The 26,938-nt window shown below is 41.3% G+C and overlaps 1 protein-coding gene across 1 annotated transcript in view; it reads right to left on the bottom strand.

Moving 5' to 3' along the window:
• LOC116866372 overlaps nucleotides 1–26,938 on the bottom strand; it is a 103,498-nt gene that overhangs the window by 61,402 nt on the left and 15,158 nt on the right. The window contains exon 3 of the mRNA XM_032855374.1: nucleotides 26,604–26,714. Coding sequence (XP_032711265.1) covers nucleotides 26,604–26,714 — 111 coding nt within the window. The remainder of the gene's footprint in view (nucleotides 1–26,603; nucleotides 26,715–26,938) is intronic.

Genomic DNA, 26,938 nt, shown 5'->3' with positions numbered 1-26,938 from the left:
TACTGCAAGCTTATCCCTAATCCTGTTTCCTGGAGAAGAGGATACCCCATATGGGACTCCAGGTCTCCTTTTTCTAAAGAAGGTAACTCTTAAGTCTTACAACGCTACAAGTCGGCCAGATAGCCTCCTTGGCACCATTACTTTAGGACCACATGAAAATTGTAAGGATGGTAAAGAGGATCATTTCAGTGACGAAACAAACAAACAAACAGACTAACTCAAGAAAGAAAAGAAAGGAAAGATCTGCCCTTGGGCTTCTTCTATAGTCTACAGCAGAGCTGATCCTGATCATTTTAGAAATCAACAATTACAGCCTTCTAGGACATTGTATATCCTCCCTCGAGAAGACAGGAGTGGTTCCTGCACCATTTTTCCTGAATTCCAGATAACAGGAAACAGCTTTTATCAACCCAAATTAAGATGTCACTTTTATAGAAGGATAAAGATACAGAAGGATAAAAGCTTCTATTGAAGTCTTTTTTGACCTCCTGGTCAAAAAAGCTTCACTAGAAATGGGGCTTTTCTAATTGCTAAAAGAGCACTGGGAAGATCATTCTTTCTAGTTTCCGTATGGTTTCCAGAACCATCAAAATATGACTACTGATGTGTACATCATCTCAGACAAGGTTTTAATTCATCGTAGTCAGTCCATGGCCCCTGAGAGCTGAGCTCTGTGCTAGGAAGTCATAATAAGATTACTTGGCTTTCTCTGTCTCTGTGTTATCAATCAACTGCTGTGGTTGATGAAGTTATGTAAAATAATCAGATAAGCCTCTGATGCAATGATGATAATGACAAAAAAGCAGTGAAATAAAATAGAGCCAACACAAATCAATCCCCTTGCATAAAAGTTAAAGTGAGTAACTTTGTGAACCTAAGACATTGTCACTCAATGTCAAGATTTATCATTTATAACCCAACACTGGATTAAACCATTCTATAGGGGCGCCTGGGTGGCACAGTGGGTTAAAGCCTCTGCCTTCAGCTCAGGTCATGGTGCCGGGGTTGTGGAATCGATTCCCAAGCTGGGCTCTCTGCTCAGTGGGGAGCCCGATTCCTCCTCTCTCTCTGCCTGCCTCTCTGCCTGCTTGTGATATCTGTCTGTCAAATAAATAAATAAAATCTTAAAAAAAAAAAAAAAAAGAGGACCCATGTTCCTGCATGAAAACTATCAGTGCTGAGTAACAATTGTGTTCTTTAGAGGAAGTATACCCAGACCCCCATTGCTCCCTATTATATCTCCAATTTAGAGGCTAAGAGTCAACCACTGTTCATCATGTTGCTGCAACTGTTTTACATGGAGTTAAGGGAAAAGTGAAGTACTTCCTACACTTGGTCACTTCTCTGAATTATGCTCCTTCCTTGGCCTCCATAGACACCTGACTGAGGAGCCCTGGTCTGATTGACAGCCCTCACCCCACTTGATGCTTGAGTCCCTACATACCATCTTCAGTCATGCAGAGTCACAGGGAACTCACCCTCCCTGAGACAGCCAGCTCCATAGTTGGTCACCTCTGAACAATACAAAGTTCTTATTACTGAACAGAAACATATCTTCCTGTTGTCTCCACTAGTCCTAGTGTAACTCTTGGAGCTATCCAGCATACAGAACACTAACAAACACCAATTAATGCAATAACTTTTGCAAGCATTTAGTCCAGAGCCTGCTATGCAGCGGGCACTCAGTACGTGTTGGTTTCCATCCCTGCTCCATTTCTTTCATTTTCAAACATTTGTTGAGTGCCAACTATGTGCAAGACACTGTACTGGGAGCTAAAAGTAAAAATATGAATCTAAACAAAAACAAGTCTCTGAATTCTAGAGGCTAATGATCTAGTAGCTGAGGCTGATCAGTGTGCGTTCTGTTACAATGCGGGTTAGGAATACGTACAGGACTCCCAAACTAGACCAAGATGTTCTACTGACTTTTGTGGGGAAATAGGGTAGACCAGGGTGTCATTTGAACATTATTTGTTTTGTACCTAAAGGCTGCATGTACCTTGGGAGCAGAAGTTCCATATTGCCCATAACGTGAATAAATAATAAATTTGGCTTTGCATTAGGGAAGTAAAGACCTAAAGAGACTTAGTATCAGTTGGAACATGCCTTCATGAATACTTCCATTTTAAAAGCTTAGATTTGTTACAAATTCAGAGATAGTAGTAAGTATAGTGAGCTGTAGGAACAAAGAGAAGGATCACCCGACACATTCTGGTTACTTACAAATAGTATGAAAGATAGTTTCAAGGGTGGATGGGCAATAGGGCAGGGAGACATACCGATTCTCTCTCTAGAACTTGGGGTATATAATGAACGCTCGGCTTAGTGGTTTCCTCCTTGTCCCCTTGGGCCCCAGACCCTGTTTCCTCTCAGCAAGTGTTTAGAGAGACTTCAGTTTGTGACCTCTACAACTAGGTAGTTTTTAAGGTAGGATAACTTACCTTGAGGAGGGAATTCTGACAAGTGGATGAAGTGAGAGGTTTTAAAAATATATAGTTAGGAAATTCTCTGACACCAAATGCACAGGCAACAAAAGCAAAAATCAGCAGGTGCAATTACATTAAACTAAAAAATCCTGTGCAGCAAAAGAAAAAGCAACACAACGAAAAGGCAGCCTAAGTAATAAGGGAAAATATGTGCAAACCATTTTTCTGACAAGAGGTTAATTTCTAGAATATGTAATAGAGAACTCATACAATTCAATAACAAACAATCCAGTTTTAAAACGAGTGGAGGAACTGAATGGGCATTTTTCAAAAAAAAAAATATCCAATTGGCCAACAAGTACATGAAAAGGTGCTCAGCATCACTATTCATCAGGGAAATGCAAATCAAAACCACAATGAGATCTCACCTCACGTCTGTTAGAATGCTATTATCAAGAAGACAAGAAATAGGGACACCTGGGTTAAGTGTCTGCCTTCAGCTCAGGTCATGATCCCAGGATCCTGGGATCGAGTCCTGCATTAGGCTCCTTGCTCAGTGGGGAGCCTGCTTCTCCCCCTGCCTGCTGCTCCCCCTGCTTGTGTGCACATACTCTCTCTCTCTGACAAATGAACAAATAAAATCTTAAAAATAAAAGACAAGAAATTACAAAGATATGGAGAAAAGGGAACTATTTTATTTTTTTTTAAAGATTTTATTTATTTGAGAGAGAGAGAGAAAAAGAAAGAGAGAGGGTGAAGCAGGTTCCCCACCGAGCAGGGAGCCCGATGTGGACTCGATCCCAGAACACCAGGATCATGACCCGGACTGAAGGCAGACGCCCAGCCAACTGAGCCACCCAGGTGCCCCAGAAAAGGGAATTCTTAAGCACTGTAGTATGAATATAAAATTTGCTCAGCAATTATGAAAAACAATATGGAGGTTCCTCAAAAAATTAAAAATAGAACTACCATACTATCCAGCAACCCCTTTTTTAAATATATATCTAAAGGAAATGAAAACAGGATATCACACTCCCATGTTTATTGCAGCATTATTCACAATAGCCAAGATATGGAAACAACTTAAGGGTCTGTCAATGGATGAATGGATAAAGAAGATGTAGTATATATACATACATACATATATACATACAATGACTTCATTATTGAACTATGAGTAAGAAGGAAATCCTGCCATTTTCAACAACATAGATAAAACCTGAGGGCATTATGCTAAGTGAGATAGGTCAGAGAGAGAAAGATAAATACTGTGTGATATCACCTGTATGTGGAATCTAAAAAAAGCAGAACTCATAGAAACAGAGTAGAGTAGTAGCTATCAGAAGCTGAGGTAAGTGGGGAGATGTTGTTTAAGGGTATACAGACTGGCACCTAGAAGATTAATAAGTTCTGGATATCTAATGCACAGCATTGAGATTATAGTCAACGATGCTATATTATGTACTTCAAAGTTGCTAAGAAACTAGATCTTAAATATCTTGATCATAACATACTATGTTAATTATGTGACCACGGAGGTGTTAGCAAAGCCACAGTGGTAATCATATTACAATATATAAATAGAGCAAATCAATAGGCTGTACACCTTAAACTTATGCAATGTTATATGTCAACTGTATCTCTGGAGGAAGAAGGAAAGAAAAGAAAAGAGAGAGAAGGAAAGCAAGGAAGGAAGGAAGGGAGGAAGGGAGGAAGGGAGGAAGGAGGGAAGGGAAGGGAGGGAAGGAAAGAAAAGGAAGGAAGGAAAGAAAGGGGAAGGAAGGAAGCAAGCAAGCCTGTCCTTTGCTGAAGGACTGGAGGGTGCCTGTTTTACTTTCCCTCGGTTGCCTGTTTTACTTTCCCTTGGTTGCCCTTGCCAAATTGCCTGGCAAAGAATGCGGGAGAGCAGAAGAGCACCGCCGCTCAAGAGCACCAGGAGACAGGCTTCCTGCAGTCACAGGTGGAGAGCCTAGATCAGCGCAGGCACCATAGCTGCAAACTGTACCCAAGGCTCTTTCCCAGAGTGACCATGTGCCAGGACACCAGCCCAGGACCTGCTGGGCTGTTGAAGCACATCAATGCAGATAGAATGACACCTTCAAAGGAAGACTGTCAACATGGAGGATCCTGGCTAGGTCGTTTATCTGCGTACTCCTGTCTCCTGCATCCCACATTTCAACCTCGATATCTACACCATGTAAAAATTGCATAAGCCCTTGAACCTAAAGTTCAAGGGTACAGACTTGCCTAGTCCTCATTCTTTTACTCTGTATCTCTTTGGGGTCGACAAACTGTTCAAGCTTTGTATTGGGGCCATTAAGAAAATATTTTCTCATATGCCTTTTGGAATATTTATCATTTCAAAACTCAGCATCAAACTACTAAGATTGATGCCCTCAAGAGCGAACACAATTCTTCACCATCCCTAGAGTATAGGCTTGAGAACAAACAAAGTGAATTGTCAGCTTAAATACGTCCTGTTCAAACTCCCCTAGGAATTTTGTGTTCAGTTCGAGTGATATACTTGAAGAAGAATTTTAAATTATTATTATTTTTCTTATGTCTCTACCTTTTCCATAGGATTTATATAATTAGACAAGCTGAAAAAATATTTAAAAGCTGATAAACAGAATAGTGAATTCACCCCAAACCATATCATATGAAAAAGGAACAGAAATTCGCTGTCTTTGTCCTGGGTCACATACCCTGTAAATTTGTCTTATAGAAGTAAAGCAACAGCACATGCAGATACAGCTACTGGATATTTTTGGAAGTGCTTTTCTTCTGTAAAAAGTTTTAAAACATACATACATTTCTATAATCAATACATGGTTTTATTTTATATGATTAACATTTTATATACTAGGTAATTTTATTCTGCAACTTTTTTCACTCAAGATTGGTTTTTAAGATTTAAATGTGCTGTTACATCTGGTCCCTTCCTTTTGACCATGATATTCTATTATATGACTACATCACAATTTATTTATTGATTACCACATTATGAAGCATTGCCTTTAATAGGAAATAACTGGAAATAAAAGGCAAAGCTGCAAACTGAAAAATTGTTGAATAAATAATAAATATCTATTTCATAGAATATATACAACTCTTATAAAGAATGAGAGAAAGGCATTAACTTTGAAAGATGTCCATGATAAATTATTAAGCATATAGAATAATCTCATTTTTGTAAAAAAAAAAAAAAAGACAAAAGACCAAAAACCATAACAAACTCTCCCTATATAGTATACATGCATGTGTGAGTTTGCATAAACATGGAAAAACATGCCCAAGAAACCCAATGAAAAGCTACCTAATAAACAAAATGTTAATACTGATTTATGTGGCAGTGGAACTGGATGAGGGGGGCAACTGTACATTTTTATATTATAGGCTTCTGTATTGTTTGATTTCATGTGTTATTTTGACAGTTTGAAACAGCAATGATAATAAAGCATTAAATAAAAAGGGATATTGTTAGCACTTAATTTGTGCTTCAGACTCTTCATTCTAGATGATCAGTGTTAAAATACCATGTCCCAAACAATCTCTCCCTTCCCACCTCCCTCAAAAATGTCCCTCAAAATCTCAGTGTCTATACTAATTCCTCATTTTTGTGCCAGATAGTAAACTAATTCACACTGAAGTGTGAATGATTGATGTCATCTCAACTGTTACTCTTCCCAGGGATATTTGAATTTCTTAAAGGGCTGTGGATGGGCTGTAAGCTGTAACTTCATTCATCTGTAAGCTGTAACTTCATTCCTAATTTCAGACAAGAGTGGGATGACTAGGGGAGTGGGTTTAGAGAAAGAAGTCTTTCTGGTAGCCCTCACTCTTGCACCCATCACAGACCACTTAGTCCAATTACATTTGGCCAGGCCCAGTCACGCGAGAGGCCCCTTACAAGGACAATTTCAGAAAGCTCCGTTTCATTTCATATTGAAAACCTAAAATGGTTTCCACAGTTGAATCATCCTGTGGAAACAGAATCATCCAAACAGATTCTAAGAGGATATATTTTGTTTTCTGGAGAGCAAAGGTGAGGAGAAGATTTTATCTCTGTATTCCTCTTCCTTGCTAGGCATAAAGTTCCTGAATCTACAGGGAAATCAGTGATCAGCTGATGTCTCTCTATGCAGCCTGGCCACCTGCATCTATCCTGGAAGATGGAATGGCTTGGACCAGTCTCAACAACCTGAGGCAAACTAGTAGTAACATGGGCAATATCTCCTGTGCTGTCATCTCTCACATCTTGGATCCCCTGAGGCCCCAGAAACCCCAGGTCCTCCTTCTGACGGTAATAGTTACAGACAGGCCTATGTAGAAGCACATGCTCAAACCCAAAGGACTCTTGGAAATGTGGAAAATGGAAGCTCCTGGAAATGTTCCTGTGGACAAGGTAATGCTTTTAACGGTCTAATTTGGGAACTTTGAGTTGTGACAAAAATGGGCAGAATGATTCAGTCTATATTTCAAGATCACATTAAACGCTGGGAGGAAAGTTCAGGCACAAAGTTCTCTGACATTATCCCATCCCACTAGGGACTCTTATTTGAGTTCCAGAAGGCACCAGAGGAAGATCCAGTGGTTTGTTCTTATTGACCTTGAGCTCATTTTTGCATTTAATTAGCTTTCTTATTTGCATAGTACCCCCCCCCCAATAAACCATTTAAAAAAAGAAGAAGGATGATAAGGGGAGGTAATCACAGTACTCAACTGGAACAGATTCTGCCTCCCAGAGAACATGGAACAATGTCTGGAGATTTTACAGATTGTCACAACTAGAGGCAGGAAAGGGGGGCACATTCCTGGCATCTAGTGAGTAGAGGCCAGAGATGCTGCTAAACACTCTTTGGTGCACAGGAGAGCTCCCCACAAAGATTCTCTGTTCCCAAATGTCAATAGTGATGAGGTTGAGAAGGTCTACTTTTAGATTTTGGATTTATTGCTAAGGTATAACTCTTGACTAAGTCTATGGGAGCACTAAAAATTTTCAAGTACTTCTTTGCTTTCCATTTCAGAAACCAAATTGGCCTGAGTGCCTCTTGAGTTCTATGACATGAAATTAGCATTAGAATAAATCTTTGCAAACATTAGATAAATCAGCTTTAGAGAATATGAATTAGGGCACCTGGGTGGCTCAGTCAGCTAAGCATCTGCCCTTGGCTCAGGTCATGATCCCAGGATCCTGGGTTGAGCCTAGCATCAGGCTCCCTGCTCAGTGGGGAGTTTGCTTCTCCCTCACCTTCTGCTGCTCCCCCTGCTTGTCCTCTCTCTCTCTCTCTCTCTCTCTCGGTCACTCTCTGTCAAACAAATAAATACCTAAAAAAATATTTTAAAGAAAATCAATTAGACATTTCTGAATCTGAATAAAACATACCATTTGATCTTACTACAGTGTTGGGCTAAACAAAGTAGAACAGTGTCAAACTGTTTTAAGAGTATCTTTTCTCTTTCCAGGGAGTAATCTGTGGAGCACCCTAGAATCACCTAGAGTATTTATTAAAAATGCTGACCCCTGTGTCTCCCTTCTCCTATCTACGACAAGAGAATCTCTGAGGGTTATACATTCTCTCCAATTTAACCCTGTCGGCCCTTATCACACAGCGATGAGCAAATACTTGCATACACCCAGAACACTGTCTGACATCTTCAAATGTCAATGATTGATATTAATTATCATGATCATTTTGGGGACATAATAAAAAAAAATAAACACGTGGTCTTTGTTCCTGATTCTTGGCACAGAGCTCCTAAAATTATTATTTTTTAAATTTTTATTATTATTTTTAGAAAGAGAGAGGGGGCATCAGTCAGGGGTTGGGGGGCAGAGGGAAAGGAAGAGAGAGAATCTCAAGCCAGCCTCATGCTCAGCACAGAGCCTGACATAAGGCTTGATCTCACACCCCTGAAATCATGACCTGAGCCAAAATCAAGAGTTGATTGTCTGAACTCAACTGACTGAGACATCCAGCTGCCCCCCAGAGCTTCTAAAATTCTTAAAATTTACTCTCTTTTTTATGCTAATAAGATGACTCACGGAGGGGCCCTAGATTGCTTCAGCATGGGGGTGCTGGTTGCCATGAAAACCAGCTGTCTGATTAAAAGGTTAGAACTTTTAGCCCCACTTTCACCTCTAACACCAGGGAAGGGAAAGGGGCTAGAGACTGAGATCAATCACCAATGGCTACTGATTTAGTCAACCACACCTATGTAATGAAACCTCCATAAAAACCCAAAATGATGGGGTTCAGAGAGCTTCCTGGTTTGTGACCACATCAAGGTATGGGAAGGTGGAATTAGCCAGGAGAGTGTACCACTCCCCCCAATACTTGCCCTCCGTATCTCTTCCATTTAGCTGTTCCTGAGTTATGTCCTTTATAATAAACAAATAATAGTAAATAAATTACTTCCCTGAGCTTTGCAAGATATTATTATGAATTCTTGAGTCTGAGAGGGGATAATGGGAACCCCTGAATTAGTAGTCAGCCACGCATAAGTGTTGGGAGGTGGGGACCCTATTTGTAGCTGAGTCTGAAGTGGGGGCAGCATTGTGGGACTGAGCCCTTAACCTGTGGGGTCTATGCTAACTTTGGGTACTTAGTGTTAGCATTTAACTGGATTGTTGGACACCCAATTGGTGTCAGAGAATTAGAGATTTGCTTGGTGTCGGAATGATGTATTTGGTGTTAGGAAAAAATGATGCAATGATCTTACCTTAAAGTAACAAAGAAACCATGGAAAGAGAGAGTAAATCAGATACCAAGACAGTATGAGCATCTTAAAAATCTTAATACCTCAACCTTTCAATGATATCTTTAATGTTAAAATATTCTAGAAATTTTCTGCAAATTTCTGGTTCTATATTTATATGGTGCTTAGAAAAATCAATTGTAAAGTACAGATATTTCTGTACTACCATATTCAAAGCAAGATATTTAAAAAATTTCCACCTCTCTTAAAATGTTCCAAGACATTATGTGTAAGACAGTTAGTAATAATACTCAGAATATTGCACTTGCAGAAATAAATGAGTGACACATTTGTAGATGTTGCTATCCATACATTATCTGTGGGTGGACATGGGAAGTTTCTGTAGTTTCTACTTCACACATCATTCCATTTCTTCTTCTTCTTCTTCTTTTTTTTTTTTAAGGGAGAGAGTGAGAGCACAAGGGGAGGAGCAGACGGAGAGAGAGAATCTCTCTCGCCTACACAGGGCTTGATGCCATGACCCTGAGACCATGACCTGAGTCAAAACTAAGAGTCGGGTGCTTAACCAACTGAGCCACCCAGGTGCCCCCAACATTCTACTTTGTAATGGCAAAATGACATGTGAACGGCAAGAGAGAAAATTGAAGACTCTGTGATTCAAGAAAGATAATTTTGGTGTTGCCATTTTGCCTCCAGGGACAAGCCTTAGTGGAGAGCTGCCTGTTCATCATCCACTGGAAGACTGCTCACTCAGCTATTTACTCCCTGTCCCCTGTGGATGGGGGCTTCTAGAATTTCCTTCTTACTGCCTTGACTTTCTCTGGATCCCACTGTCTCATACTGAGATTATTGGTTCCTATGAAAGCAGACCACTGAGTATAAACAAATGCTTACTCTCTGTTTTTGGTTTTTGTCTTTATCTCTTTGTTCTGAGGAGCCAGCTTCCCCTCACCCTACCCTGGTCATGCTGAAGGTCACTCAACTTCCCAACCCAAAGCCTCCCACTCTCCTGGAAGACAGAGGGAGGAGAGAGATTAGAGGTTGGATTACAACATCAGGATTAAACACTAATTTGTTTTCTTCCCTTTCACATGTCACATGGGAAGTACCATTTGGCCAACTCACTTCACAGCATATGACAAGGACACTGCCAGCAGAGACAATCTCCCCTTCTCTGACTTCCTTTTGTTTTTTTTAATCCTCCAAACATTTGAGGTTTTGGTCATTAGTAAGTGAAGAGGCAATTTAAGCTGCTTCCTGAGAGGCCTTGAGGCTGAGGGGAAAGCATGGAAGGTGTTAGTGAGCCCTCAGATTTAAGTATTCTATAAATGTACGCATATGTTTCATTTTAAAAAGTAGCTAGAACTCCCTAAGGCAGCTCAGTCCAATTAAAGTATAGTGCAGGCCCCATATATAATGTTAAAGTTTCTAGTTACCCCATTAAGTAAAAAGAAACCAGTGAAGTTAATTCGAATATGCATTGCCATACTATAGCCCCTTCTATTTACTCCAGCTTAAAATCTCACATAATATTCACAAATGGGTATGAAGGATGTAATGGCAAACCCTACAATAGGTAAGCAGTGATGTCGGGACAGATAATTGGTGGTGTGCTACAGGAAGTGGGCTTTGCTCAAGCAAGCTTCGAAGCCATGGCAGAGATCCTTCCAAGCAGTTCTCAACAAGCTCTGAGGCTATTATCCTCCTGACCCCTACATCAGAGAGTTCTGTAACACAGAGCAGATGGCCGTGTGTGGCCTGTATTTTTACAGAACTGTCCTTGCATGGATTGATCCTATAATAAATAAGAAGGGAAATATCTGGAGCTCTAGGAAAATAGTGGTGAAACTTCTGTGTGACCCCTGAGAAAAATCTGCCACCTAGATATTTTCAAGAGTGAAATTAAACCCAAATTTCAAACTAACAAAAATGCACACAGCAGATATGATTGTGATGGGTAGGTGCCCTGAGACACAAGTAATGGTGAGAACTGGTTTTGCCCCTCAAATGAGTTTTGTCCCTGCACTTACAAAAAGCCTTCTGTTTTTCAGAGCTTTGGGGATGTTATATTTGCAGAGAAAGGATTGTGGACCTGTGACTGTCTCCTGCTGAAATGTCACACATTTTGAAACGTACTTGTCCTTATTTGACTAGGCAATAAGACATAGTGTTCTCTGGAACGAGAACTCTCCCTGCCACCCACTTGTATTACACATGGGACATTAATAAGGCAATGGTGAGCTCATCCTCCTGGCTTGGCTTCCTTGGCTGAGCTTCCACAGCAGTGGCAGTCAGAGCCTCCAGATCCATCAGGCAGCCTGACTGATGCACTGGTTTGGGCTCTCACAGCTCTTTGCGGGCCCAGCATTTTAAGTCCTGGACAAGCTGGCATCCAAAAGGAATCCCTTTTGCTGCTAATACCAAATCCTATAAAAGTTTCCCTCACTCTCTGAGGATCTCTACTCCCCAGATGCTCTACTTGCCAGTGAAAATGCTTTCTTGGCTCACCAAATTTATACCACCTGTTAGGAATACAGGCAATGGAGGGATTGATACGAAGGAACCCTGTGAACCTGAATTCTGTTCTGGAGTGAAATACATGGACAGAAAATGACACTGGCGATGAAGCATATTATATTTAGCTGGGCTCTAGCCAAAGCCCAAGCACATTCCCTTGAGACCTAGAGCAGACCAGATGCAACTTGGTGAGTGTATTTTACCCAGACTAGCCTGAGCTCTTAGGCCTCCTGTTTTAGGTTTTGGCTCTATCAAGGAAAAGGCATCTAGAACCTATGGTATGGCCACATTCTTCCCTGCTGGGAGTGAAAGGAGGGGATTTGGGGGGAATGGGAGTTACTGAGTCCCTGCCAGGCAACAGCATCCCTGATTTTTCTTCTTTGACCTGTTGTTCTATAGACTTAACTTCTAGGCTCATCTTAACTGGCCCTTTGGGATGATAAGTACCCACACATTCAGTGTCAGCAGAATGCTTTCTCTGAAACGACTAATTTAAACATTTCCAATAACACTGTACTCCCCAGAAACCTGTTCTAGGGACTCTCCTCGCCCTTGAACCTGTTGAGGAAAGAGCAAAGATACCAGAGAGGGTGGAACTCTAAGCTTCTCATGGTCAACAAGGTGGATGTTTCAAAGTGATGGTTGAATAAACGAAAATGGAGCAAGACTTCTTATACTGGCAACCATCCCTTACCTCAGAACGCAACATAGAGGGTGCTGCTCAAACCGTTTGCTAACTTACCACCCTGGAGGAAAAAATAATCTCTTCAGTCTTGGGCTAATGGCAAACTAAGGCAGTTTAGAGATATAAATGCAGAATATGCTCCATTTAGAAACAAGGAATCCAAATAAACCCCAATTTCCTCCTCACTTGTGTTTCTTTCTCCATTTTGGGAAGTAAATCAAAGCCATTGAAGATGTTGGCGCTGCCAAATGTATATCAGCCTCAACACATACTCTGTATCAAGGTCACCCTTTCATAAGAAAGAACAACCCCATAAAATATGTATTCTTACTCTACCCTCTGAATTAAAATCTTGGCCTAATATACTTGTCTGCTTGTGTTGTTTTCAGAGAAGTCTAGACCTGAAATCTAATTATACTGCATAATTAGAACACTAATACTGATGTGCTTCCATCAACGCCTGTCTTCCTTTATAGGCTGTATACTTACGGCCTAAATTCGTCTTCATTCATAGTACCTGAGCCATCCTGACAAAATGCCCTGAATCAGTCTGGGAGAAATTCATTCTGATATATGGTCTGATACGCGGTCTGTGTTCAGATCCAGATCTATCTTTAAGTCTTGCTGGTAACTCATTGGTAATATAAAAGTCATTTGTTGGTTGAAATACTATTACTGATTAGCCATTGTAATTAGTTATTAGTACTTTTATTGATCAATACTATTACTGATGAGTGAAATACTATCACTGATATGCTTTTGCCAATTGTGTCATGACAGAAGTCTGAAATACCATCCTCTATATAATTAAAAATCTGGGGTGCCTGGGTAAGTGTCTGATTCTTGATTCCTGTTCAGGTCATGATCTCAGGGTTGTAAGACTGAGTCCCATATCAGGCTTGGTGCTCAGTGGGGAGTCTTCTTGGGATTCTCTCTCTCCCTCTGCTCCTTCCTCCACTCACTCTATCTCTCTCAAATAAATAAATAAATAAATCCAGTTTGGTATTTAAAAAATACCAGTTTGGTATTTATGCAAGTGAAATCTTACTACCTTCAATGAATCACAACTCCAAAAGAGAAATACTTTAATTTCAGCATTTCACCTGGATGCCAAAAAAAAAAAGGTAAAAAATCCAGAATTTGCTCAGTCCTAACTTGATATTATTAATACACTTTTATAGATGAGGAAACCGTATAGATAAGGCATCACAGTGTACCCATTATACACATGAGGCACAAAGAGATACCATAATGCTCAAGGTCACATAAATAAGAAGAAAATTAGCATTTGAACTTGGAGAATTTGCCAACAGAAGCTATGTTCTTAATCATTATGTAAAATTACCTCTCATTAATACCCTCCATTACCAAAGTCCTAAAGCCTTCTATGATCTGACCCCACGTTTTTCTCTGGTCTTATTTATTGCCATGCTCACTCCGTTCCAGGCACACTGGCCTCCTTGCTATTCCTTGGATATTTCTAATACATTCCCACCTCAGTCCCCCAAATTATTGTTCTCTCTACTTGCAAACCTCTACCCCCTCAAGTATCCTCATGACTCTTCTCACTTCTTTTGGTGGCTATTCAAATGTCACCTCAACAAAGCAGACTTCCGGACCTCTCTATATGTAAATTAATTCCTTTGCCCCTGCCTCTTCACTCTCTATTTTAACATGCATTTCTCTTCATAGCACTTATTAATATTACACAGTTACCAATTTATTTATTTATTGTCCATCTTCTCCAACCAGAAAGTAATCTCCATGGGGCCGAGAACTTGACTGTTGTGTTACTGCTACGTTCCTGGCTTCTAGAACAGGTCTGGCACATACTAAGCCCACAATAAATATTGGCTGGGTGGAAGAAGGAAGGAAGGATTGGTAGAATGGAGTGAGCAAGACTGAGCAATTCACTGAAATTATGATACTGGTTGTGTAATCAGTAAGGATTTCTAACCCCAATCACACCAACACATGATGTCCATAATTTCCTCATGTGTAACTCGAAAGGTTTCCTTATGTCATTTCCTGAAGAGGATAAGGAATGTAGCTCTAACTTTCAAAGTGCCTAAGGATGAGGATAATACAAATTAGTTCCATAATTACTACTGTATTCACAAACCCTAATTTATGAAGCTCTTTACAGGGTCCGAGCACTGAGTTAAGCACTTTACATGGTTTATCTCATTTTATGGCAAGAACATGACTTTTGATTTTTCAATAGGGAGAAAGTATGAGTAGTGTTTACATATATGAGCCCTGGAATCAGCCTGCCCAGATTAAAATCCCGAATCCACCAAATGACTCGCTATGTGGCTTTGTTTATTATCTGCAAAGAGGACATGATATGATATTAACCGTACATAACTAACAGAGTTGCTCTGAGGCTTACATGAGATCATACAGGTGAGACACTTGACACAGAGTCAAACATCAGCACATAACAAACAGTCCAACATCTTAGCTATTATTACTACCATCTTCCAGATCAGAAAACAAAGGCTAAAAGCAATTACGTAATTTGCCCAAGGTCACAAACAATGAAAAAGTAACAGTGGGATTTAAACCTGGCACTGTTGAACACCAAAGATTTTTCTGGCAGACCATCTTTTCTGCCTTTCCTAATCTAGCTTTGTGTTCAAAGGGCTTTCAGAGAAGTAAACATAGTGTAGGAAACTGTATCAACTTGGCTTGTATTCTCTTTTAAGATATTAAAGGTAAATGTTTGAGAACTTACACAAGGTATTATTACGTATTTGTAAATAGAACTAGGCTGAACAGTGGTAGACTTGAGAGCCATGGATATTTACATGTCTGTCTAGAAAAAGTTGATCACATTTGATTATCTAACTGTGGAAAAAAAAATAATGTTTCTAGAACAAAATTTAGGAGACTACTTTTATAATTTGGGGCTAGGCAATGATTTCTCTTTTTTTCTTTTTTAAAATTTTATTATTATTTTTTTTAAAGTTTAACCATTTGTTTGAGAGAGAACATGTGAGATCAGAGAGAAGGGTGCAGGGAGAGGATCCTAAGCAGACCCCTATCCAGCAGGGCCCAATACCACGAATGTTCAACTGACTAGGATGTTCAACTGACTAAGCCACCCAGGCACCCCATCTTTTTCTTTTTAAAGATTTACAATTTATTTGAGAGAGAGAGAGCATGTGTGCGTGCACAAGTGGTGGGAGTGTCAGAGGGAGAGAATCTCAAGCAGACTCCCCGCTGAGCACAGAGCCTGATGTTGGGCTGGATTTCATGACCTTGAGATCACAACCTGAGCCAAAACCAGGAATCCGATGCTTTACCGACTGAGCCACCCAGGCTGCCCAGGCAATGATTTCTTAAGACAAAGAACACTAGCTATAAATGATAAATTGGATGATGTAAAATTAGGAATGTCTTTTCACTGAAAGACACCATTAAGTGAATGAAAAGTAAAGCCACAGAGTAGAAGAAGGTATTTGCAATACTTACAACCACACAGAATTCTTATCTGGAATAGATAAAGAATCCTAAAACCAGTAAGAAAAGCCATGTCACCTAAGAGAAGAGTAAGCAAAAGACACAGACAGGTATTTCACAAAAGAGATAATCAAAATGGCCAATATGCATGTATTTGTTTTGAAATCTATCAAGCCTGTGGCCTTCTAAATTAATGTCCAAGGATCAGAAAATCCAGAAAAGTCAAGTGCTGTGTCAGCGCTCTTAGAGGATCAGGCATGCCTAAGACAAAAACCGTGCCTGTTGGGACCTCTGGGTGGCTCAGTTTGTTAAGCATCTGCCTTTGGCTCAGGTCATGATCTCAGGTCCTGGGATGGAGCCCTATGTTGGGCTCCTTGCTCATTGAGGAGCCTGCTTCTCCCTCTGCCTGCCGCTCCCCCTGCTTGTGCTCTCTTTCTCTCTGACAAGTAAATAAAATCTTAAAAAAAAAAATTGTGTCTGTGAGGCTCATCTCATTAAAATACACAGCACAATAAAGCACAAGTTACACTGTATAAAGATAAGGTTTAAAGCTCATGATGGTAACAGCTTAATCCTGAGTGAAAGGAACAAGCAGGTTTCAGAGGAGATGACACTGAGCTGTGCCCTGATGGATGGTGAAATGTATGAGTTGATAATGAGCACCTCTCCAGCTGACAGGGCCTTGCAGGAGGTGGTGCGAGGGAAGGGAGGATAAGAGGAGCAAGTCTGCACAATTCTCCAGCAGTGGAACCTTTTCAAGGACCAGTAAGACATGGGACTCCACATATCAGGGGTTACTGTGCAAGGACTCGAAAAGACAAGTGATCCAAAGGCAGTTCCTCCTGCATGACTCACTCCATCCTCCACTGGAATAGACCTGGCTTCTGTTCTGGTCCTTACTCCCTGGATCCTTCCTCTTAATTTTTAACCAGGCATCTGCCTGCAGGCCACTGAAATAGATTCCTCTCAATTGTTCCATGTTTTTTTCAGAGGTCAGTTTTGATCTGACATCATTACAATCAGTCTGGGTTTTGTCTCTGCATCTTGAGTGAAGTCACTTTTACATAGGTTGTTAGCCAGTAGTCTCTGGAAGCTTTGGGTCAGGGAGAGTATGGCCTATGTTAGCTAACTTGCCCTGTGTGTGAGACACAAAGTGCTGCTCCTTTAAAAGGTTTCCAGCGTTCAGCTTCACTGAAATAATGAAAATACTGTCTGCTGGTCGGCAAGAATCTCAAAGCAGCCCTTTTGTCTCTGGGTTGGGGCTGTCAGGTCGGCCTCCTTCACTGTTTGTCTTTCCAGTTTTAGGCACAATAGCCTACTGTTCTCCGGAAAACAGGGAAACACTCCTGCTGCCATTTGGTAAAGGAATTTTGAAAAAAAGAAGAAGAAGAAGAAGAAGAAGAAAAGGAGAAGAAATTATGTGACTTTCCAGCAAAAATAGTTTGTTTTTAAGTGAGGCTTCAATGGGATCAAAAGAACTGCCTCCTGAACGCAGAATATGCACAAGTGCGTGACACTCATTGGCATGTTTTGCTCCAATCCATTTGAGTTGTAAGGATTTGGGGCTGCTATTTTCTTCTGGTGTTTCCTTTTTTTTTTTTTTTTTTTTGAGTCATAATAATTATCTGTAAATAGTAACTCCCTTCCCTAAATCTTCCTTACGGTCTTATGTAGGAAGGGTTGCACGCAAGGGAGAATGATGAGACTTTAGTAAAGATTTTAAATGAATTCCTGAGGAAAAAGGGAAACTGAAAAAGATTTTAAAAGTGGATTAAGTTCTACAAACTCTCAGAGCAGATTAGAAACCACTACAGGGAAAATATTAGCAGATGGCTACAAAATTAACAGTGGGGTGAACAGCAAGGCAGCTTTAATATCCACCAGCCTATTCTTTCTTTTGTTTTTTTTTTTGTTTTTTTTTTTTTAGATTTTATTTATTTGTCAGAAAGAGAGAGAGAGAGTGCACAAGCAGGGAGAACGGCAGGCAGAGGGAGAAGCAGACTCCCTACTTAGCAAGCAGCCCGACATGGGGCTTGATCCCAGGACCTGAGATCATGACCTGAACCAAAGGTAGATGCTTAACAGACTGAGCCATCCAAGTGCCTCTCCCAGGTTGTTCTAAAGGCCTTCCCGACAAAGGATGGACATTGCTTGACTAGTGAGACCATGCTCTTCCCACAGGCTCCTCTCCTATCATATCTGCAGGTGGTGATGTGGAAGGCACCAGTGGGATTAATACTAAAAGAGACAACATTCTAGGAATGCAGGCATTCCAGCCTAAAGAGTTCAAAAGAAGTCATGGCTGGGATATGTGCTATTTTATACTTAACGTATAAAATTCTGATCAATAAATGTCACATGAGCAGAAAACAAATTATTGCTCACCTTTTCCTAGCATACCCTGGGTAAGACTTGCATTTGCGGTCATTGTCAATGACACACCATAACAACCCCCTAGAGAAGCACTGGAAGCAGTATTCAGAGGCAACACATCAGATGATGCCACAGCGTGAATGATGATGTAGCCAGCACGAAATAACTGATGTTAGCGAGCTGCAGGGACAAAAAGATCTGTATTACTTCTGTACAAATAGCTTGCAACGAGCCATGGCATTGTGAGTACTAACTGCCTTGCTACCTTTTTCTTGCAGTGGGAGATCTAAATTAGCCAGGAACCGCGTATCTAACATGAAAGAGCATGAGGAGATAGTTCCTGGACCTCAATAGGAAGAGACAGGGCCCTGGATCCTACAAAGAATCTTTTCATGCACTGATTGGATAGAAAACAATTAAGAAAATCTCTACCCATTTCTTAAACCATCAGTTAATTATCTTTTATGGGTTCAAAAACTTTGTAATACACTTTCAATCAATTTTTTTAATATAGACAGGGTTCCCCCGAAATATTTTGCCCAGGGACTCACACACTCTAGAGAAAGAGCTGTTGAGTCCCTCACTTTGTCTTGCCTGACTTTCAATTGGTATCTCTGTTTTTTAAATCTCCACAGTTTCTACTGCATCTTCCAAACCACCAGAGTGCTCTTTCTAAAATTCAAATCCAATGAAGTGTTTCCTGCTTACAATCCTTCCTGTCAGCTGGCCTCTCCTTGTCTCTTTTAGCCTCATCTTCTACAATACCTCATTACCTACTCTATGTTCTAAGCACACAATCGATTGGTAATATTCAAAGCCCTCAGTGCTCTTAAGTGTTTTACCCTGTCTTGGGATTCTGATACCATTACTTGTCTACCCAAAGGATTCCTACATGTCAGGCAAGACTCACTCAGGCTCCCACTACCACCTCATGGACGGCTTCCTTCTACCCCATCTTTCTCAGGCTGAAGGGGACCAGAGTAGCTAGAGAGAAGTGGGTTAAGGAGGGAGGACAGAGTTGAGGTCGGAGGGTGTGGGAGATAGTTCACAGAAGTCCTCAGAGGATTTTATTCTGAGAGAGAAGTGGGGACGTCCAATATAGCCCATGAATTGCAGCTCCTAATATCCACATCCTCATGTAGTCTCTTCCACTCTAAATCTAGGTTGGCTGTGTGATGCAGTTTGACCAAGGTGAAAGGGTTACTGTGCCAGTTCTGGGCCTAAGTCATCAGAAACCATGGTGGCTTGTGAACTGTGCTTCGGAAATCTCTCAGCACCATTTAAGAAGTTCAGCCGCCTTGCTGCTGCTGGAAAGACCACGTGAGGGAGACACAGAGCAAGGGAGAGACCTGACACTACACGGAGAGAGCAAGAGATCCTGTCATAGCAGCCCCGCTCATGGGCTCCAGCTTCCACTTATACTTGTCAAAGGGCCAGACATGTGCATGAAGCCTCTTTGGTATTGCACCCCCATCCACAGCCTTGTGAGTGTCCTTTGAGCCATTTACCTGTATCCCCGTCCACCCATGGAATCATGAAAAGCAATAAAAAGGTCATACCAAGCCACTATGTTAGCTGATCACCAAATCAGGACTCAGCAGGCAATAATCAGTTGTGGCATCAAGCATCAGTGAGAAGATGTTGGGTGAGGGATGGGTAACAACAGATGCAAAACTGTCAGTCAGCATCCTGAACCAGGGCTCAGAGACTGGATGGGCAGGCAGGGTGCAATAGCAAGTGTCCAGCAAGACTGGACATCCCCACACTTGTTGTCAACCTAGCACACTCCTCCACTCTCCATCATGCTCATCCCATCAATCCCACACTTTTGATCAAAAGTGATGAAGCATCAAACAAGTGTGACAGTGGGACATCCATCCATACCTGGGCCAGGCAGTAAGGCTAGGTGATCACCCAGCTGGCAGGGTCTTGAGGACAGGAAGCCAATACCTGATGAGATGTTGTAACAGAAATGGCTGAAGGTGATTACCAGTTAGTCCTTTGTTTTTGTGGACAAGGGCACAGATTTCACCCAGTTAATTTGGCTTCATTCCATGGCCACAGACTAAACCTTTAACCACAGCCAGCTGTCCAAATTGGATTCCCTCCCATTTTTCTTGGAAAAGATAAAACAAGATACCATGTCCAACCCCCAGCTCTTCTCAGGAAAATGCCGTGTTGTGAGTGAGACCATCTCATCTATAACAGTGGCAGCATCAGAAAAGTAACTGTGGGGTATCTAAAATTCATCTGCTTATCTCCTTCTTCTCCACATTCCAGCCTAAATTTGTTCTTCTATTTGAATTCCTTATTTCTTAATGGGATCACCAGTCTGCACCCAGTCCCAGGCTTAACTTTAACATCATTTTGAAGTCTCTCTTTTCTCCATCCCCTACACCCAATCTATACCTTGATATCACATCTACAAAGTCTCTTAGCTCACTTTTTATTCTCATAGTTCCAGTTGAGTTATGTATAACTCTTACATGGAAGGTTCCAGGGACTTCTTTAACTAGTCTGGAAGCTTCTACCCTTTTTTCCCCTCCAATCCATCTTTCACATCTCCACAAGAACAATCTTCCTAAAGTATGTTCTGAGCCTGTCATTTTCCATCTCACAATTCATCAGTGATTCGGTAATTCCTGCAACAGGGCTGCAAACTCAAATACCTTCGGTGATTTAAGTGTAGCATGTGACTGAATGTTTAGGACAACAGGGAGCAATGTAGGCCTGCTGACAAGTGGAGAGAATGAATCTCGCTCAAGGCATTTACATTCCCTATTTTTAGAACTACTGTTCTGACCAAATGAACCACAAAATTTCACAAAATAAAGGCTAGACTCTTTGGTCTAATATTCAAAGCTCCCCATGACACAATTCTAACCTACTTTTCTAGACCCAAAATTTTCAATGTCAGCGTGTGGTTCAGAGATGGTGGTACATATACGGCACCTGGCCTTTACTCTTCCACCTCTGCCTGGTCCATGAGTAGATAATGCCACTGTTCATAGCTGTCTTTCCTGTTGGGCTCGATACAGCCTCAGGATCCTCCTCAACACAATATCCAGAGAGCATTAATGAGCTGGGTAGGCATAGAGTGCCAATTAAAACCCATCTGCCATTGTGTGCAACTCATGTCTAATCAATTCCAGCCCAGGTCAGATCTCCCAAGTTTACTGTCCTGTGCTTTTCAGACAGACCAGAGAATCTCAGCGTTTTGAAATAAACAGCTTGGTGTGGCTGTTCTTCTCTCCCCCACACTCTGTTACCCCCTAGACTGCTATGCTTCTGGCTCAATTCCATGTTAGGTGATTTGCACCAGCAGTCACTACAGGTTCATGGCAGGTGGTTTGTTCCAGAGAGAGGTCTAGAAGAGGACCCCTCTCAGGAAAAGCAGATTTCTTGAAAAGTCTTCCATGCTGGTGCTCCACCAACAGCCTTGCGGGGCAAATAACCTCCGACCCTACCCCTACGGATATCGCTGTTTTAGAGGAACTTACTCACAACACAGCTAGTCCACAGTATTCAGCCTGTTTGGAGGTCATCTGTTAATGTTGTGTACATAGATTCAAGCTCCCTAGAAGTATCATAGTCTGAGTTGAATTTGGCTCTGTGGTGTGTATGGCTTGTGGGAGATGTTTATGCTATGATGCCCACACCAAACAGAGTCTAAGATTTCCCAGTGGAAGAGTTTACTCCATTCGATAACAGGTTTTTTTTAAGATATTACTTATTTATTTGACACACAAAGAGAGTACAAGCAGGGGGAGTGGCAAGCAGAGGGAGAGGGAAAAGCAGTCTTCCTGCTGAGCAGAGGCCAGATGGGACACAGGGCACAATCCCAGAACCCTGAGATGATGACCTGAGTTGAAGGCAAACATTTAACCAACTGAGCCACCCAGGCGCCCCTATCCTATAACTATTGTTTCTATGACTTGGGGTCAGTTTCACTTTTTCCCATTTAATGGGGCCCTTTACATTCCAAAAAAACCTCAGTTTTCCTCCTTGTTTTGCAAGATGTTTACATGTTCTTCTAAAGCAACTGACTTTATTCTTTGTCCTAAAGGAAAAAGTAAGACAGATGCTACTAATATCACACAGACTAATTCAAAAACCCAAGGGACCGGAAGTAGAAGAACCATTTATTTAAAAAAAAAAAAAAGAAAGAAACAAAACAAAACCTTAATTGATCCAGTTTGTCTTCATTTATGATCCTCCTGAGAGGTCTTTGGCCTGGGACCTGCTGTGTGGGACATCGTACCTGCTCTGTGTGGCTATGCCCTAACCACAGGTGTGGATATAACAGAATTTGACATGGAGTCCTGCTTCACCCGTCACTCTAAATGCTGTTCTAACTGCCTGTACGGTTTAACATGCCTCCCACAAAGCCTTCAAATGATTGGGTCTCTGGGGCAGCCATCAACGGTGGTATAGCAGGTTTGAAAGTGAACAACGCAGGTAGTCAAATGCACATCACAACTGGGAGCCAGGACTTCATGGACCTCTGTGCCCCCCCGGCCTTAGCCCACTGAGAGTCTTTTATCTGTTCAGAATTCTGGGTTCGTTTTATTTTGTTTTGTCTTGTCTTATCTTGGTTTTTCCTAACTCAGAAATAAACTTTGCTATGGACTGAATACAACAAATTCACATGTTGAAGCCCTAATTCTCAGCGTGACAGCACTGAAGGTGGACCTTTGGGAGGTGATGAGGTCATAAGGGTGGAGCCCTGGTGAATGGGATTCATGCTCTTGTAAGTAGAGACATGAGAGAAATCACTTTTCTCTCTGCCATGTGAGCATACAGCAGGAAGACAACTGTCTGCAAACTAGGAAAAGGGCCCTTAACAGACACAGAATCTGCCCGCACCTTCATCTCGAACCTCCCAGCCTCCTGAACTGTGAGAAATAAGTATTTGCTGTTTTTAAGCCACTTAGTCTATGGTAATTTGTTAATAGCAGCCTGAGCCGGCTAAGAAAAAACCCCACAAGTCTTAGTCAGAGGCAAAATACATGCTAAGGACCACTTGCCAAACTGTCTCCCAAGGACGGTAATTAATCCCATCTATCCTATCTGTACAAAAGGTGAAAGAAGGCATTATATGGGGAGAATCATCCCAGCAGGATAGGAATGTATTAAAGGTGGGTTTTTTTTGGGCGCCTGGGTGGCTCAGTTGGTTAAAGCCTCTGCCTTTGGCTCAGGTCATGATCTCAGGGTCCTGGGATCGAGCCCTACATTAGGCTTTCTGGTCAGCAGGGAGCCTGCTTCCCCCCACCCCACCTCTCTCTGACTGCCTCTCTGCCTACTTGTGATCTCTGTCTGTCAAATAAATAAATAAATAAATAAATCTTTAAAAAAAAATAAAGTTGGGTTTTTTCTTTAGTAAAGACAAAGACACCAGTGACCCTGTGTTTGTGGCTGAGGTGGCTTCATGGAGAAGGTGGGATTTGATGGCCCCTGGGGAAATAAGCCCTCAAGAACCACCTGTTTTTACAAAAAACTTGTTCATCACTGGGATTCACCTCCACTGGGATGGTAGGATCAGCTCAGGCTGGGTGGCTAGGCCTCCCCTCCAATCCCTGACTGGCCTCAAGGAACACACATTGTTCCCTAGGCCTGAAGTCCAAGTGGAGGGCGTGCATTAGCCTTGAGGTCCTGGTGCACATGGAGTTGCACTTTATAAAAAATCATGAAGGGGGTGCCTGGGTGGTTCAGTGGGTTAAGCCTCTGCCTTCAGCTCAGGTCATGATCTCAGGGTCCTGGGATCGAGCCCCACATTTGGCTCTTTGCTCACTGGAGAGCTAGCTCTCTGCTCAGAGGAGAGCCTGCTTCCCTCTCTCTCTGCCTGCCTTTCTGCTTACTTGTGATCTCTCTCACTCACTATCAAATAAATAAAAGCTTTTTAAAAAATCATGAAAGGTTTTATTTTTTTTAAATATTTTAAAAGATTTAATTAATTAATTAATTAATTTATTTATTTATTTATTTATTTGACAGAGAGAGCCCTGCTGAGCAAGGAGCCACCCAGGTTCCCCAAGATGAAGGATTTTTAAATATTTACTTTTGGGATAACTGGGTGGTTCAGTTGGTTAAGCGTCTGCCTTCGGCTCAGGTCATGGTCTCAGGGTCCTTGGATCTCAAGTCCTGCACTGGGCTCTCTGCTCAGCAGGGAGGCTTCTTCTCCCTTTGCCTGCCGCTCCCCCTGCTTGTGCTCTCGCTCTCTCTCTCTCTCTCTCTCTCTCTGATAAATAAATAAATAATACCTTATAATAAAAAATTTATTTTTTCTTAACTATTTTCCCCAATTTAATCGATATGATCACTTTCCCATGGAGAAGAAAATATACTGCTAAAAAAGAAAGGAACTATGTCATCCTTACTCTCTCCTACCCAACCCCCAACTATGTGACGGCTGAGAGTGTGACTTCAGTTCCTGGCATTGCACCACCCAGCTTGGAGTTGGAACTGAAAAGGCCTCCCTTCTAAGGCTCTGTGGGCAAAGGGTGATGACAAAGGCTAGAAAGGAGATCTGTGCTACTTAACAAGACATTTGCAAAACAACAGACTAGTAAGTACGTTGGAAAACTGACAAAAGTATATCCCTCTTATGATTGTGAGGATTTTAGGTGGTTTTTCATAGTTAACATTTTATAAGGAAACAGGAATATTCAGAAAGACTGAACAAAATCCCAGGGTAGCACGAAGAATTAATTACAAAAAAATTACATAGAGAGAAGACCATAACAAACAACAGCATACATAATTTCTCTCATGGCCTCAATAGTCAACCTCTTGATATTTCTTCAACTTTTATTTTCATCAACGTTCAGTTTATTTCTCAGCAAAACTTAGGTTTCTTATTCATTACCCTTATGTAAAATTAACAGTACGTTTCCTGTGTTATGCTTGTCCTTTTTTTTTCTTCCCCTAAATGCTTTTTTAAATGGCATGACAGGGTGTAGGATGTTTGATGTTCTCAGAGTTACCATGAGTGCTGGGCTGTAAATAAATCATGAATGTACCACATCATTCATGAATTATTCATTTTTTTTCTTGTGCTTTCTATAGAAGACTATGCATCAAAATCAAATTCAAACTATTGAAACCTTAGGTGGTTTCAGATTACTAAAAGAGCTGGTTATTCAGCCTTGCAGTAAAAAAAAAATTCTTTTTAATCTATGGTTATGTAAAAATTCTTACCAGCTGGAAGAAGTCTGACGTTCCCTATGCTTACCAACACTTACACTTACCCTATACTTACCCTACCTTCCCTACACAACAGAGGTGATCACAGAGATCACAAGGGGCTTAAAGGTATAGAGGCCTCAGGTGGTGGGGTATATATTTCAGTTTTTTATTTGAAAATTGTTTTTTCCCATAACAAGGCATCCTTTTCAGTCTTTGGGCTTATAGCCCAATTCCACGGTTGTCTGATAGTACAATTTCTCCTCTTTTACAAACGAAGCACAGGCTGTCCCCAACTTACTAAGTATCCAACCTACTAAATTCCAAATCCTCATTCAGGAGTTGTTTGGTTGGAACAGATTAAACACGTTTCCCCAAAGAGACAAGAAGAGTGGCTCTGTCCCCAGGCAAATTCACAGCCTGTTCACCCACGAGGTACAAGAAATATGAATCTAATGACAATCTAGAATGTCATCAACAGGTAGAAGCATACTTTTATGGAAAACTGCGTTCGGAATTTCAACTTGGGGTAGGAAGAACAGACCTCAGTGTTTATGTCACGCAGGCTTGAGGCTGCCCAGGGCTGGGAAGAATAGGAAACCACAAGGAGAGTTACGTATAGACATGGGTGTATATATGGGTGCACCCATGTGAATGGTTGATTCTTAATTCTAGGGTTTTTTTAATTCAAAATTATGTTTCACATGTATTTCATGCATATGTATACACACAAACACATATTTTCTAGAAAGATAGTCTATTCCTTTCATTAGATTTTTGAAAGGATCTCAGATCTTCAAACTCAAAAACACTAAGAACCATCCCTCTAGCAGATATGAATAGGGAATGAGATGGGACTTCTTGCCAGTATCATTTTTCCATCCTATCAATCTCCCAAGACATTTAGAATAAACGAAAATGTTTTCCTGCTCTCTGGGCTCCACTAAGACCTGATTTTAAGATCAACATTCCTCTCCCTTCTGATGTACTAGGAAACAGGACCTCCTGTTCTGGAAGCAGTTTTTAATAGTTCCTGCTGCCTGTTAATATATGAAAGTGTATGCAGAATTAATGTCTCCTTCTTTCTTTCACCTTTCCTGTTTTTCTTTTCTGTCTCCCTCCTCTGTCCATCTGTTTGTCTGTCTTTCTCTCTGTCTTGTTCTCTCTTACTTGGTCAAAAGGTGCTGGTCAAAGGGAGGCTTGAAACACAGAATACTCAAGTTAGAACCACTTACATTTCAGAGGAATGTGTTCTCAGGTCTTCTGCGATGCAGATGTCTTGCTGGTTCTGCTTTGGAGCACGTCTGTCTGTTCTGTCAGTGAGAACTGGTTTGATCTCTTGAGGTCTGGAGGGTGAGAGGAGGTGGAAGTGAGAGACGAGTTACTCCACGTAGCCTGAATCAATGTTATAGAGGCAGAGACTTCAAACTGTTCATCCACTTGTTTGTTCTGTTTAGTTAGTAAGCACCTACTGTATGCAGAGAATTATGCTGGGCTCTGAGGGATACAAGGACTGAAAGTTCTGGTCTTCTCCTCTGAGCACCAATGTCATAGGAAGATGGACATACAA

Source organism: Lontra canadensis, unplaced genomic scaffold (assembly GCF_010015895.1).
Source record: "Lontra canadensis isolate GAN:19392208 unplaced genomic scaffold, GSC_riverotter_1.0 scaffold9, whole genome shotgun sequence".
Taxonomy (NCBI): domain Eukaryota; kingdom Metazoa; phylum Chordata; class Mammalia; order Carnivora; family Mustelidae; genus Lontra; species Lontra canadensis.
Note: the sequence above shows the minus strand (reverse complement) of the source record. Positions and strands in the feature narration are given on the sequence as shown.